The sequence below is a fragment of the Harpia harpyja genome, chromosome 4, assembly GCF_026419915.1.
Source record: "Harpia harpyja isolate bHarHar1 chromosome 4, bHarHar1 primary haplotype, whole genome shotgun sequence".
Lineage (NCBI taxonomy): Eukaryota > Metazoa > Chordata > Aves > Accipitriformes > Accipitridae > Harpia > Harpia harpyja.
The window spans coordinates 32,779,470-32,795,851 of record NC_068943.1 but is presented as its reverse complement, the minus strand read 5'-3'; the positions used below and the strand labels follow the sequence as shown (position 1 = coordinate 32,795,851).

At 41.5% G+C, this 16,382-nt stretch overlaps 1 protein-coding gene across 3 annotated transcripts in view; it reads right to left on the bottom strand.

The window, feature by feature from the left end:
- The window catches only part of SETDB2 (SET domain bifurcated histone lysine methyltransferase 2), a 29,217-nt gene that overhangs the window by 6,881 nt on the left and 5,954 nt on the right, over positions 1–16,382 (bottom strand). For all 3 annotated transcript variants that reach the window (XM_052786148.1, XM_052786146.1, XM_052786149.1), the window contains 10 exons: positions 14,876–14,978; positions 13,618–14,184; positions 11,924–12,043; positions 10,535–10,704; positions 9,885–10,113; positions 7,795–7,879; positions 6,690–6,798; positions 5,576–5,907; positions 4,295–4,383; positions 1,589–1,735 (listed from right to left, as the gene is read on the bottom strand). In XM_052786148.1, coding sequence (XP_052642108.1) covers positions 1,618–1,735; positions 4,295–4,383; positions 5,576–5,907; positions 6,690–6,798; positions 7,795–7,879; positions 9,885–10,113; positions 10,535–10,704; positions 11,924–12,043; positions 13,618–14,184; positions 14,876–14,978 — 1,922 coding nt within the window. In that variant the 3' untranslated portion in view covers positions 1,589–1,617. The remainder of the gene's footprint in view (positions 1–1,588; positions 1,736–4,294; positions 4,384–5,575; positions 5,908–6,689; positions 6,799–7,794; positions 7,880–9,884; positions 10,114–10,534; positions 10,705–11,923; positions 12,044–13,617; positions 14,185–14,875; positions 14,979–16,382) is intronic.

The window sequence follows — 16,382 nt, the reverse complement described above, 5'->3', positions numbered from 1 at the left end:
ACAGCCTCCCACAAATTCAGGAAGTGAAGGTAAGGTGAACTGCAGGGCCAGCTTTAAATCCACCTGTGACGGATGCACTCGACCCCTTGACCAAACTCGTGGTAGTGTGGTTCAGTCTCCAAAGGAAGCAAAGGCCTCGGCCATAACTGGGCCAAGAACTTCTCTAGTTCCAACCCGTTCTCTGAAAACCCACACAGGAACAGGCTGACATGGTGAGCATCGATGCATGTGGGCTTGGAAACTGGAACACTAACCATGCAATTAACACATGAATAGCAGGTGGTTCTTCCAAGACTCATTTATCAAGGAACAAAGAAATTTGTGGGTACAAGGAGTCTCATGCTTACCTTTTCCTCTGCGTGTAATTTGACTACAAGCCAACTACTTTGTTCCATAAATATGACAGCCTCAGTAAGCCACCTTTGAGCTCTCCCTATTAAGCAGCTGGCTGCACAGCGGGGATCACCCCTTGAGCTGGGACGCCTCTCAAGGTTACTCCTCGAGACTGAGAGACCCCTTACCAACTGCAGATCTTTGGTAAGTGACTGGTATCGCACATAACCTTGTATTGTAGTGCACTAGATTTTGTATTGGTAAGTTTGATTTTGTTTGGTAACTCTGAATCGTTATTATACACTCCACAGTAACAGAGCGAACCTTGCCATCAAACTTTGTTAAGTCTCACTTCTACAACATCTTACTTCAATAAAACCACTTTTGCCGATACCTTTGGTGGTGGTTCTTCAAGTGGTCTAAATCGTCCATCTGTGACACCACATTCTTTGCACAAGGCTCCAACACATTCAAAAGCCACACACCTGCACACCCATCCCTTGCTCCATTTCAGAGCCGCCTCCTGCAACTGCACTTAGTGTCACCTAATGTAGCTTGTTTCTCTCTTACCAACAAACCACATGGCAAGGACTTCTGTGGCCCACCTGTCCCACACTATACAATATGGCACTGAAATGAGGCACACTGGATTTCTCAAGGATTTCTCTGTGTGTCACAAATACGGACAGGGATGCAACCCAACAAAAACCAGTCATTTCTCTCCTGCAGCAGCAGGACTTGCCCAGCTCATTTTGTAGCATGAACACAGCTCTGCAAAACTGTTCTAATTAAGCTCATCTCTGTTCAAGACTATCTGTCCCACTGGATCCATTAGGCTTGGGTATATTTTAATAATTCTTAGTCCCCCAAACAGGCAGACTTGCACTCATACTGAGTTTCAGAAAACTGAGTTTTGCTAACTTGGCATTGTGGAAGGGCACAGAAAATACCAAAGTCATGTCTCTGCTGCAGATGGCACAGAAGCATGAGTTCTTCCAGCGCACTGTGAACTTTCCTTGTGAATGAAAAGAGGGAGGGAAAGACGACTAGGAGCACAGAAATTATCTAGGAGAAGTTTGATGCGTGTTCTTATGACAAACAGTTCTAATTCTGTAAACTAAAAAAGTGACATTTAAATGTAAATTTAAAAAACGATCAGGTGAAAGGCATTTTAGTGGAATGTAATTAGCACCACAGACTTAAGTGTACTGTTCACCGTGTAGTAGTCCCTTTCAGGACGTATATCTCCACGTACATGATGTGTTGACAGCAGGAAAGCTTTGCCTATAAGGTTTTTTTCCTGCACTTCTGAACTCCACACTGACAGGAAATCTCTGTCTCTGGCATGCTACCAGCTTCATAACCATAATCCCACGTGAGCTCGGTTCCAGCTTTCACATGCCTAAGAAATAAAACACTCAGTCAATTTGTTTGAACTAAGTGAAACAGTACTGTGCTTACAGTTTGTCACCAACAACTCACATGCAAACCCCCAAATCATAGGGGGCAGGGAGCATCACACATACAGCTTGTTGGGAGAGAACCAAGAGATATAAGCAGTCTCTGGCACATGCATGCTGCTTTGCCTACCAGAGCTATGAAGAGTGCAAATACCTACACATAGGAGAAAATAATTTATCAAGCAGTGTGATAGGGTCAGAGTCTAAACCACCTGGTCTAACTTTGAGGCTAATTCTGGGAAACAAAAATCAAACCAAAAAAAAAAAAGGAAAAAACGCATAAGTGAATACATCTAAATGGGAACAGAGTTTTGCTCTTTCTACTATGTACAGTGCAACATTGAGGTTTGAATAGATCTCTAGATACACTGGTGATGAAGGCTATCATCTTTGGTATGACAAGCTATGTTTTAATGCAATTGCACTATGTATATGCACAAAGCCTAAGACTCATAATTAAACACATGCTCCTCATGAACCAGCTGCTCTGACAGTACAGGAAAGAGAAGAAATTTCTAAGGTAGGAAATTCATTGCCCAAAATGTATGCCCAATTAAATACCTGAGACTAAGATGCTGTCCCAGTTTCGGCTGGGATAGAGTTAATTTTCTTTCTAGCAGCTGGTATAGTGTTACGTTTTGGGTTCAGTACGAGAAGAATGTTGATAACACACTGATATTTTCAGTTGTTGCTAAGTAGTGTTTAGCCTAAGTCAAGGATTTTTCAGCTTCTGATGCCCAGCCAGCAAGAAGGCTGGAGGGGCACAAGGAGTTGGGAGGGGACACAGCCAGGGCAGTGACCCAAACTGGCCAAAGGGGTATTGCATACCATGTGACGTCATGCCCAGTATATAAACTGGGGGGAGTTGGCCTGCAGGGGGGTCGCTGCTCGGAAGCTAACTGGGCATCGGTTGGCAAGTGGTGATCAATTGCATTGTGCATCACTTGTTTTGTATATTCCAATTCTTTTATTATTATTATTGCCATTTTATTATTGTTATTATTATCATTATTATTTTCTTCCTTTCTGTCCTGTTAAACTGTTCTTATCTCAACCCACGAGTTTTACTTTTTTTTTTCTGCCAATTCTCTCCCCCATCCCATTGGGTGGGGGGAAGTGAGTGAGCGTCTCCATGGTGCTTACTTGCTGGCTGGGGTTAAACCACGACAGATGTTGAGGGACAGTACAATAAAATATGAGTATTACAAAGAGAGTAATTCTCTCATATTTCTCACTGGATACAATATAAGGGACATCCAGTGAATTACCAGGCAGCGGGCTGAGAACAAACAATGAGGACTTTTCAAACAGCACATAATTGCAACCTGGGACTTGCTGCCTTAGGATGTTCTGGAGGCCAGAAATGTACAACAAATAAAAAGGTGACTGGCAAGTTCACGGAAAATACACAGTTAAGCTCGATGATCCAGACACAGTCCTTAAGGTAGAACAGTTGTAAAAGGGTGATTGCCAGAAAGCAGGAAGGCCAGCCAGGGGAACCTTTCCTTCAACAATCTTCTTCCCTAAGTGTCTTCTCCTGACCACTATTACTTCTTTCCACTGGCCTCAGTCCCCACTACACACTTCTTTACCGAGTACCTGAGTAAGAAAGACTCTAGCTAAAACAAAATCTTTTTTCTGACATATTTCAAAACATTGTCTTCACAGTTCTTGGAAGCCCTCCTCACAATGCAATCCACAGCATCTGTGTCAGTATGGAACAGGGTTGCAAGGCTCTGCAGAGGATCAGTGTCCCCTGGGGTCGGTTTGTCTGGAACGAACCCTATCCTCTCCATTGTAAGTTCACACCTAGTACTCCTGCTATCATGTGTGTCAGCTAGCTTCATTCATAAAATTAATCCTTCCCCTCCTGGGTTTAGCTGCCACCTTCTTGTGTCTCACCGGCACTAGCTCTCTGCACCTCCCCTTCTGTCATCTGCTAAGGGAAGACCCACATCTTTTGCTTTCAGAGGAACTTTTCACCTCTGAGTATCCTAGTGCCACCCCCGCAGGACATGTTGGGCTACACAAAGTCCTGCTTCTCTTGGTAGCTGCGAGGAGGCGGCCTGGAGCCTTTGTTTGGCCCACAAAGTGTCTCAGCCTTAAGACCCTGTAGGTTCCAATCCTGCCCTATGGGACCCAGATCAGCTGGTCATTCCTTGAGACACAACGCTGGGATCAGTGAATCTTGGCTTTCAAAATGACCATGCTGAGTTAAACCTATTTTTCCACTGAAGATTATTGCTGAAGCAGACACATCAAATTAAGCTTCCTCAGTTTACATTTCAGTGCAAAACCGATTAGTGATAATCAACAGCTGTATTCCTCCAGTCTTTAGTGCACAGTCAGAAGTCAGTTTTATGGTAGAAGGTAAGAAAGTAGTTCTATGGTTTCATGATCTAAGCATCTGCCCCCCCTTAGCATAATTTTTTCCTAATAACTGAGCACTGCTTTTTCCACTAGTGCCTTGAATGAACACCATTAAACTTCCAAAAATTCACCTGTTTGTGAAGAACGCCACCCACGGGAAACTTCTGTTGTGAGTCTCTACAAACACACTCTGTGCAAAGAGATTTGGGCAGCAGCTGTGCTGTAAAACAGAATATCTGAATTAGAAAAAGTGAAACACCTTGTTGTTGGCTGAAGAACCTATTTTGTGTCAGGTATCTGTCACTAGTAAAGGTAGTTTCTTCCCTCCCTTCTCCAGCCCACACAGAATCTCTACTACTCAGTGCCATTGCCACTTATTTTTGCAGTAACTACGTCTCTTTGAAGTATTATTTCCATCATATTATGAAAGTACTTTTGCCTAGGAAAACCAAATTCTTTTACCAAGCTGTCCTCCAGAAATTTATGGTGAGAATTCATCTTTGATTCAGAATGCACCACAAATAATCAGTATGTGACAGATATATCTCGCTGTCAGCCAGGAGAGCAGTGCTAGGGAGCAAGTAATAGATTAAATGATTGCGTATATTGGCAAAGAGATACGAGATGTGAAAGGTCATGCAGGTGCACATAGGAACATGTCTATGGTCATGGATGCAGAAGAAAGGTTTCAGCAAGATGCACTACTAATCTTAACATCATATTACCTCTGCAATGAAGAACAGCTTAAACATGTGCAAGGATTTTGCTGTAAGACACATATTCATGCCAGTGAAGAAAACTAAGTTACTTGCAGAGTACATGCAGACGTGTTTATGAAACATTTGTCTTAGTTGGAGGTACTTGGTAATTCACTACTATTTCTTGGCAAGTCAAAACTGAGAGACTTATTTAGCAGATACATACACAGTATGAAGAACGCTTTCTGAACCTATGATTGGACGACAGAGAAATTTCCTACAATATCGTACCACTTATCCTAAATTAGCACAAGCTAGAATTTACAATGGTTGGGGAACAAAAAACGAGGCTGGCATAAGGCTTGTGGTTCAACAAAATGTGCCATTTGCTCTCTGGGCCCCCAAAAAAGGCTGTTCAAAAATTCAGGGGAAACATGTCACTCATTACTGGGGAATATTTCACTCGGGAACCTGGTGGTGCCAAAAACTACAGCTAGTACATAGCATGCATCATCTTACGGAGGCACTAACAGCCAGTGTGACCCAACCTGCTGTTCTGTCACTTTAGAGTCCAGGGAGGACCACATAGCCTGCCTTGTCATGTACCTTCCACATATACGGTTTACGCACAAAGGCCTTCTAATTTATGGAAATACACCATTTATTTATTTAAGCTAAGACAACTAAGAAAACACATACAAACTTTTTACTTACATTAAGAAAACGACCCACATTTCCTTCTTTTGTAGCATCCAGTACGTAAATATTTTCTTCATTAGCATTCTTCAGAAGCGTCCTATCACCGTCAGCCTCCTCACAAAATGCATCTTGTTTTGACGGCCTGTGATTTTCCTCTTTGCAGTCAGCTTTTAGTGGTACATCTTTGGGTGGCCTCACAACACACATGTCATCCAGCACACCTGACTTGCCACAATCAACACCCTGCAGAGACAGACCCTTTCTTTTGCATTCTGCACTGTCCATGTCAGCAGACTCAGTCTGTCCAATCTCCATCAGATGTTCTTCCTTCCGCTGCTGAGTGGATTCTGTCAATGGACACGTAAGTTATTCTTCAACGCCAGTTTAAGGCCTTTCCCTTGTTTGGCCCTGAACTCTTATCCCCCCACCCTTCGTTCTCCAAAATGTACGCAGCTTCCTTGCTATTTACAAGTCTAACACAACTGCCCTTTTCCACGCCTCTCATCAATCCTCCCGCAAACGACTGTTTCCTGCTGTGGTGCCTAAAGCACTTGAGCAAGTCTCCTGTGAGTGATCTAGTCTCTTGTTCTTCTCAAATCCCACTCCAGACTGACTTCTTCCACATAGCATTTTATCATCATTCTCCACCTTAATTCCTGAGAGAATCATAGACTGTGATTAAGATAGAAACAAAATGCATGTGCAAATAGCATCAATTTCACACTGGCTCTTGCAGCTTGAGGTCCCCCCCCTCCTGCATTATATCCTGTTCAATTTTTGTTGACTGGAACATGTATTGGGTGTGACACAATAAGATTCACAAGACTGATTTTCCCACAGTTGCGCTGTATTTGAGAAGCTGCTGTTAGGACTGTTCAACATGTCCCAAGATCAACTTTGCAGGCAAAAGATTGCCCTGTACCAGTTAATGCACTGTAATATGCAAGGCAGCAATAATTTCTGTACCACTGAGCTCTCTTAAGACAGCCTAAGCATTATGCAGACAACATCATGCCACTCTGAGAACAGGCCTGCCCACATCCGAAGATCGCTTTATACACTTTAAGTCTATCACCTGATGGGGCACAAGTGTACTAAGAGTGCAGTATTTATAGCTCTGCAAACCTACTTTCTTTTCCTTTCTTTGTTCCACTGGTTAGTTTTGTTTTGCTTGACTGATGAATCTGAGAACTATTATCTTCATCTGAGCTGGCACTGTGCACCAGTGTATCAATTTCCTTTAAACAGAATAAAAGATAATGAAAAGGCTGTGATGTATTGTTGCTGTATGCAACTCTGGGTCAACACAGGATAGCAAGTGGCTTTTAGGACTCTAGGGTTTAAGTTTCAAACCTACTATAATGCATGGCTATGGCTGAGTTTCAAAGGTTCATACATATACTGCAATGCAATATTTATCTTAAGTTCAAATTATCCTTCAGAATAACCTGGAAGGAGCTCCCCACTCAATAAAACATTTAAATAAGTGCTTAAGTCCCAACAGTTTCACCAGAATTTAAGCATGTTTGTGTAAGTTGCTGAACCAAAGCCCAAACACGCTTTTTACACAGTTTCAATAAAATGAACAGATGTGGCAGGATTTCTCCTCTCCCACCACAAAAAGGCAATTAGTTATGGGAGCTCCAGAATGGACAGCACTGCCAAATGTTAGCATGAAAATCCCATGTGCATTTCTTAAGTGCAGTGAAACCAATGAAACCTACAGAGGAAGTTTACTCCAGTTTCCCTCCTTTGCACGTATTTGCAGGCAACACTTCACACCCAGGTCAGATCAAATTGTCCCAACTGTGCCACTGCATGAGAAAACTGCACCCAACTCCTGAGATTTTCTTCTCTCCCTGCTATGTCATTCTTTGGGGAGACATCACAAAAATATTATCACTCTGACCCCCTAACCCGGCAGTTAGTTACAACAGGGGGCGGAGGGGGAGAATGATTTCTTAAGACTCTCAAGGCTGGAGTGTAAGCGAAGGGTGGAGAAGGGAAGGCTGTGAGAGTAGTTAGTGCTGGCCTCAGGGAACATGTTGAAGGACTGATAATGGAGAAGGGATGGGGCACAGCTTCCAGCACACCGGCTTAGCTCACAGTGTGACACAATCTCATGAAGAAAGATCATTAGAACTATTTAAACGTATAAGATGAAAAGGTCAAAATTAACATACCTATTCAGCACAGTGAAAAATGAATCTATTAAAGCCACTTATTATTATTACCATTTTTAGATGGTGATTATGGAAAACAACTGTTCTAGTTCCAGGCCTTCTCGAAGTTGCAATACTTAAATTCCTTGGATGAACCCTGTATAGAAAGGTCAAAAGGAAATTATAAAAGACAAAAAGACCCATAAGTAACTCTCGGAACACACATTTCTCTAACAGTCTCTAGTTCATAAAGAACAGACTACACCAGAGCCTGCAGTCTGGCCTCACCCCAAGTTCTGTGACTATTTTGCCTTAAGAATTGAGGACCTAGGTTAGGTTCTCAATTGCATTTGTAAAAAACCAGTTGTTCATACTTTTTGGAGAGATCAGCAGCTGCTTTTGCATCCTTTCCCAGTTCTCCTGCCGGGAACCAAATTCTCCGTTGTTTTACTATATCAGATCATCTCAAAACAGAGCACCTACAGACAGAGTTTTGCCTTTTTCCTGCAAAGACTTTCAACAGTTTTGACAGTACAGCTTTCAAACAGAAAGGAAAGATACTGTGGGGACAAGGGATAGAGAGGGAGACAGGCAATATATGGCAGATATAGAAAATACTCTCCCACAAAAGAACCTCACTCCTTCACATCAGGAGAAGGTTGAGGAAGGTTGAGAAGCAGTATCTGGCATATACATTTAAAACATCTAAAATCACATTCATTTGGATTACGCTCAGAGTGCAGTAGAAAACACCAGTTTCAAAACTAATCTTAATATCTGTACAATGTCTAGCAATAAGTAACAGCTCTTATTCAAGAAAACTTTCAACATAAAACATTTATATATGTTTCTTGGCACAAAAAGCCACCACGGTACTTCTTTGGTCTAGAGATAATGGCAACAAATGCTACTCTTTAAGGCTTTCTGAAGATTTATACCCCTTTGTAAACACAAACGGTGCAGTAGCCACAAGAATTTGTGACATTATTACATGATTACATTGTTTGTCCTTTTAAAGGAAATCTGTTTGGGTGAATGGCATGTCAAGCTTAGCACACTGATGTCCTTTCAAAGGTTTCTCAGTTCAGCTGGACTGTCATTTCTTAAGAGGCAGAATAACAAAGTCTTTTTGTCTGTCATATTTTTTACACAGCCCACATGTGAAACATTTTTATTCTCAGGAAAGGAAATTAATGAGATTTAAGGGAGCAGTGCAGTAAATACAACTTTAAAAGTGTGATTCCCTGCAATTTTTGGTAACAGCACCTAGTAGAAGTAAAATCTAGCTGATTGCTGATAATTATGTAATTTACAAAATTATGAGTTCGTTAGGTTTCCAAGATACTGAAATGCAAGTGAGAATATACTGGAAGGTATTCTAAAAAGTTTCCATTTGCAATTTCATGGTGCTTCTCAAAGATCCACAATCACCTTCTACTATGAAATGAGCAAGAATTTGCAATCATTTACCAGTAGTACAAAGAAAGTGTTTACAAAGTTGTCTGGCAGAGCGAGGAATAAAGTTTAAGAAAACAAGCTTCCAACTTCCTTCTGAAAAGACTACAGCATGCTATTGACAAAGCCACATGGTTACTTTGCAGCGATTTTATTTTAGGACTCCTGACAGGCCATGAGACCCTGACTGTAAAATGAAAACAGGACCAGAACTTTTGCATAAGTCACTGCAAAAGTGAGGTGGTGTGAGACTCCTAATGCAAAAGGTTAAGATTCCTAGCAGGAAAGGTTATGTTACAAAGAACAAGAAGTTTAGAGACTGGGAGCAAAGGACAGGACAGTTAGTGGCTAATTTGTTATCAAACCCTTCGGTGTCATCAAGTATCTTTAAATCATTTATCTCAAGTATCTTTTATTAATTCTTTCAAATTAGCATAATGATTAATGCCCTGAACCGATCAAGTACACCCAGGAGATGAACTGGATTTCTAGAAAATGCCAAGTGGTACACACAGTAAGTAAAACTAATATAGAGGAAAAACTCTGTCCCACTAGAAGAAATAATCAGGAATTAACAAAAAAGTTGAGGAGGGAAAAAAGACACCCTCAGCTGAGGACATTCAGTTGTACTCCAAGTTTAACGAAGGACTTCCTAGAATAGCAGAATATTAGTTTTGTTATGCTTAAGTTTGCTTTGGTAAACTTACAGGGTTGATTTATTTTCATTGTCCACAGTCTGAGACAAAGATTCCTGCTTCTCAAGAATGTCATTTTTGCCAGTCTGCACTAGTTCAATCACAGAGTCTGAACAATCACTGTCAAGTTTTCTTTTTTTGGAAAAAAAGCCGTGGCCTCTGTCATTCACAGCACTCTTCTCTTTCAGCTCTTGACCAGCATCTCCCAGTACTTGAACTTCAGCTCTGGTCATTAACCTGCCTGAAAGAAAAAGAAAAGATTTTTTTTTTTAAATTGTTTGCTAACATGGGTTGCACTCACTATAGCAGCTCAAACTTACATTAAAAAAATACAATAAAATTATTTGGGAAAGCAAAATATGAATGCATTTATACTGAAGGAAAACTAACCCTGGCACAGGATGCACAGCCTGTGAGGGAAAAATCAACAGTCTGAGATAGGCTTTGCTCCATAATGTTTTGATTGTTTGTCTGGCACCATTGCATTGCAGAGTTCTTCAAGGTTCTTCTGTCCATTTGATCATCTTGCAAGTTAAGATTATATTGACTCACTTCTCTGCCAACCCCGTATTTCCCCGTTTGGTTCTCAAAAAAATTCCAGGGCACAGGCCACAGGAGAGGGAGAATTATGCTACACATTTCCACAGGTCATCTTCTGTTACCTGAGTAAGTGCAAACGAACGTCCCTTTGTCGATATCATCCAGGCAGCGGACGCCCCAGCCTTTCTTCTCTGTGTTGAACACTTGCAACCTGACTTGAATGCCATGCTGTACAACTCTGTTCTGACACATCATCTTGTCACACCTGCACAACACACTACACTCATAAATTCTGTCAAGAGGAAGCAAAACAAAACACAATATAAAAGAATGCACTACCAAAACAAAGATGCTATTATAAATTTCCCTCCTGACCATTAATAAGGCAGTTAACTGAAAAGATAAAGACTCTGGCTAAAACTGATTATGCAACAGTGCTCTGAAGCTCATGACTTTCTTGATTGCTGATTCATCAATTTTAAGAGTCTGTCAGCCAGATTTTGATATAAGTAGACAAGAAAAACCAGATGTTACCTTTTTATGTTATAGCAGTAAATCACACAGAAGCAGAAATCCCTATGAAGCACCTCTTTCTATGCTGGAACAGATTTTAGCAAAGACAACCTGTCTGCCTGGACCTCACTGTAGCTGTCATGAGTTTCAGGATTTAACAAAATATTTCTAAAAGAATTCACAATTGTGCTTTTTTTTGCATTTGTTTCTGGTTCACTGGCAGCTTTAAATCTGCATGTCAACCATAAACTAACATCATACAGCAATAAAGGACTGAAAGAGGCTCCTTAAGCCTGCGGGTTCAGCCCTTGGCTATTGCAGAAAGCTACCTTGCACAATTCCTCTCCCGAACAACTGAGGTTACTGGCACCTTCTCTGAGCCACATATTAATCCACAGGAGCTGAATAAGACAAAGGGCGGACACTTGCAGCACTGAAATGGCCTTGGAGACTCTTGGAAGAGTCACACATAACCAAGACCGGCAACAGCAGCTGGCTGATATTTCTCTAGGACTCTGGTCCTACAGAGCAAACGGGTGGACAAGATACAGGGCAAAAACCAAGGGTGGCTACTGCTTCCCACTTCTTCGGCTGATACATGCTGTGATGGTCTTGTGATAGACCTCCTCCTCTTGTGGCAGGTTTCCTTCCCCTCTCTCTTCTCTCCTTGCCATGCCTGAATGAACCAACACATGGGCCAGATATGGTCTGAGCTCCTGGACCAGCTAATACTATGTTACTCTTCACACTCTTCTTGGACCTTGAACTAAGCTGTGAAAATTGTAGTATCTGCAGTACAAAAGTGTTTTTTTCCTCCTATTACTCAAGTCACATTGATTATTTTTTATCACCCTGATCTGTCAGTAAAATTGTGACAAAAAATGGAAGGTTTCAGTAATCCAGAAACTGCAGTTATTTTAGTCCTGCAGCACTTACACTACAGGAATAAAATAAGAGCATACAAATAAAATAACAGCTAATAGTTCAGTCTTTCTTACCCACTAGGAACAGGTCCCTCCAGTCTTTTGTAACTGTATCCACAGGATGTTTTACTACTCGGAGACAGAGAAATTTTACTACAGCCTCTTGCAGTTAGCTGTAGGCATGCACATTTTGACCTAAAAAAATAACAGTAAAACATCTCAGAATGTATTTGGGGCAGCGTAAATCAAACATAAATCTAGATAATTTAAAATGTACTTGGCTATACACACACACACTTTTATGTATACCTGTATTTCCGCCCCCCCCGCCCCTTTTACTCCACAAGGCCATTTCAGGCACCCTGCCCTTCCCTTTGTCTCTCGCCTGGTTAAACGTGCTTTACAGCAACTATGTTCTCTCCGCCCCAACCCCATTCTTCTGCCACGCTGCTTAAAAGGCACATGCAAACAGCTGAAGTACAACAGAAATTTATTATAAACAGGACACTGTCAAATGGATTGAATGAATGAATGAATGAAAATCACCTGTTCTGGCACAGCACCCCAGCCTGTTAGGCATTACTTTGTTACCTTCCTCTCACCCTAGCCCCCAGGAAGTGAAGAATTTCACACTACAGAGTGGAGAACTCAAGCAATAATGCTGGTCTTCACCATCTTATGTCATGACAACTCCAAAGACCCACAGCGTTTGTGCAAATAGCAATGGACCAAATCCTGAACTCCAACACTGCACATCAAAAACATCTCAACTCTTGGGGGAGTTCAGTGCAAAGAAGCAGCATGTTATGTGCTTGCTGCTCCCCACTGTTCAGCTGAAACTAAATAACTTTAATTACTTAAGCTTCATTATACTAGGCTGTGATTTCAAGCTTTTGTTGGGTCATGCGCAATTATACTGCACACCAGCACATACAACTGCTCTAGTTATCAATAATACAAAATAAATTCAACACCAAATAAGACCTACAGGCAAAGATCCGGTCAAAGACAAACACCCTTCAAGAAAGCGGACAAAATTATCACCAAACTCGCATATGTTAACTGTGGCAGGTTCCCACAGAGTAATATGTAACCCAGAGTTACTGGGCTTTAGAAAGAGACAGCAATGAGTGATACCATTTGAACTGCTCAGCACATAAATGCGTTCTGTGACCACAGGGTTTCTCAGTTTCTGTTTAGACAAGGGGAAGGATGGGATATAGAGATTGTGAACAGGGATGTTTCTTCCTCTGCCCTCAGTAACCTCCTAAGTCCCAAATGATCTGATCTCTCCAGGCTGTCCCATCCCATCTCTAGGATACCATCCCACAGCAGGAGCTGCAGCAGAAGTTGTCATGCAGGATCCTTCCCTGCCTGCCAGGAAAACGAGCCTTCCTCTGCTGGCACAAGACTCTCCCTCCCCCACTCCCTTCCCAAAGCCGAGAGATCTGCTTGCCAGCTCCACCTGGAGGAGAAGCACTGCCAATTTGGGAAGAAAGGGAAAGGAACACAATAATCCACCTGTTGATCGCTTCCTTCCCTACAACAGAGGCTGGACGGGTAGGAGCACCCAAGTTCTGGAGAAGACAAAGACACAGTGGTGTCAGTCAACACAGAGCACGGCACAAGACAACTACCACAGATATTCCAGCAGCGTTGGTCCTTCGTTATTTGGCACTGTTCGGTACTGCGTGCCTTCAGACTTACACCACCACCCTGCTATTGAGGCATCATGTGTCACTTGTCTGGGATTAGATTTTTCTACCTACCTATCAATACAGCCATCTGTGCAGTCACATGAATCAACAAACATGGTGGAGAAATTGTTGAGATAATATCCACGTGGCCACGATGCCCTCCGATATTTGAAATAAGGTAATCTTGCGCGGTCAAGATCATTGCAGAAGGAAACGGGCACAGACTCGGCTCCATTGCTAATATCAAAATCAAACACGAGGGGTTCGGGATTTACGGTGTTCCGGCCCAACAGTACATATGTGTTGAAGGAGAAGTGATCAACAAATAAGAAATTGCATTCTGTTTCAAACAAATAATTTTGCACATCTTGAAAGCTTCTCAGACTTCGACCGCAAGGAGCTTTATAATTCACATCCAGTGATTTTGAAAGGCAGTCTGCTTTTGCATGGCGTCTTTGAAAGTCAAACAGGATTGGCATCTTAAGAGGATTTTCACCCTTGTAGGAACCCGCTGCTCTGTTGGCAAGACATGCACTAGAGCACTTGTGGTTCTGGTACTGCAGGTTTAAAGGTAAATCTTGAACTTTACTAGATGCTGCTTTACTCCCTGAACCTGTTTTTTCCATCTCCTCCTTTTTGCTATTTGGAATAAAAAAGAAAAAAAAAAAAAAGAAAAAAGAGCAGCATCTTAGACAACCAGTAAAATGCTCGTTTTTTTAGTAGTTCGATATTATTAGCGCAGGAAAGAAACAGCCTTGCTAGAAAGGCAAGGGTTTCACTGAATCACTGTTCGCATTGTGTTACTGTCCTAACATCATATGAAGACATATTCAGTGGCATTAAAAAAAAAAAAAAAGGCAACAGCTTCTTCCCAGAAAGAACTTACATACTAAAACACAGAAAGTACCTTAAAAAAAAAGAAGGAAACGATGTCTTTACCCCCATCTTCCAAATCAGTACCTGAGGCTAAATACAGAGAGACTAAGTCATGTACCTGACAATCTGCACAGCCTGTGAAAGCTTGAGAACTGAACTAAAAAATTGTTAAGTCCTAACCCTGATAATCCTGGTAATACTCATGGATCTGTGTTCACAATCTAATGCCCTGTTTTATTCTGCAAAGTTCTTAGGTGGTAAATTAGAGAAGTCTACTCAAAACCTCAGGTTTTCCATGTAGGTCAAGTTAAAAATATTTTCACTTTGAAAACTGGCAGGTTTCAAAACTGATTTAAAACATTGACTTTAGAATTACAAGAGATTTTAATCTCTCTCATATGCACTAAAGAATAGATCAAATAAGGAAATGGAATAAACTATTAAATACACTGACCTGTGAGAACCTTGTACAGAGTCTACAGTGTTGTCATCTGTAAGAAGACGCTGAAATTTGGGTTTGGTTTCCTGTATGCCATCTCCATCAAACATATCACTTACTGAAAAAATTTGAATGCAAGCAAAAACTTCAGCAATCCACATTTCAATTTATAATCGAACTTACTTTAGTTACTAAAGAGATAATTGCCAAAATACATTAAAAACAATGCATTGCTATGAACTACGGCTAACAAAGAGCATGCTAGCAAGTGCGCTACTAAAAAAGGAAACTGCTTTTTATAACTTATACAAAAGTAATGTGTTTGCATATAGGTGTGCAACCGAGTGACTCGCTGACACATGACACACAATCTCACACTTTCTTTCCTGCTCCTCCTCTCCCTCCCTCTCTCTCCTTCCCTTTCCCCAGACAGGAAAACTTAGGTGTGCATTCACAAACTTGAGGCAGAAATGCATCATGAAGATTTACCCTTTTTCACAGACCCCCAGGTGATCTGCACATTTAAATTTTCCATGTAGCTTTCAAAGAGCATGGAGACAACACACATATGAAACACATATATAGATTTCTCTTCATTATTTGAGGTAAAAGGATGCCAGGTGTCCTGGTTTTGGCTGGGATAGAGTTAATTTTTTCTAGCAGCTAGTATAGTGTTACGTTTTGGGTTCAGTATGAAAAGAATGTTGATAACACACTGATGTTTTCAGTTGTTGCTAAGTAGTGTTTAGCCTAAGTCAAGGATTTTTCAGCTTCTCATGCCCAGCCAGCAAGAAGGCTGGAGGGGCACAAGGAGTTGGGAGGGGACACAGCCAGGGCAGCTGACCCAAACTGGCCAAAGGGGTATTGCATACCATGTGATGTCATGCCCAGTATATAAACTGGGGGGAGTTGGCCTGCAGGGGGGATTGCTGCTTGGGAACTAACTGAGCATCAGTCAGCAAGTGGTGATCAATTGCATTGTGCATCACTTGTTTTGTATATTCCAATTCTTTTATTATTATTATTGCTATTTTATTATTGTTATTATTATCATTATTATTTTCTTCCTTTCTGTTCTACTAAACTCTTCTTATCTCAACCCACAAGTTTTACCTTTTTTTCTCGATTCTCTCCCCCATCCCATTGGGTGGGGGGAAGTGAGTGAGCGTCTGCGTGGTGCTTACTTGCTGGCTGTGGTTAACCCACAACACCAGGGTATTACAGCTAGTGGAGCCATGCAGAAGATGACTCTGCTTGCACCCAGCTCAGGTTCATCAGGGCTTACTAGTTCAAACTCGCTTCCCTTGGTACAAGCCATAAACACATACACACAAACCACAAAAGTACAAACCCAGGCGAGAGTCCACAGTCTAGTACCTGAGGAAACTAATAATTACGTTTTTTCCCTTGTAATGCTAACAGGCTTCTCAGATCTATTTTACCGATTTCAACAAAAGGAAACAAGCTCCTGGTGAGTAAAACGAGACAAATTAAATCCACATACCAAATAAATACAATCGAG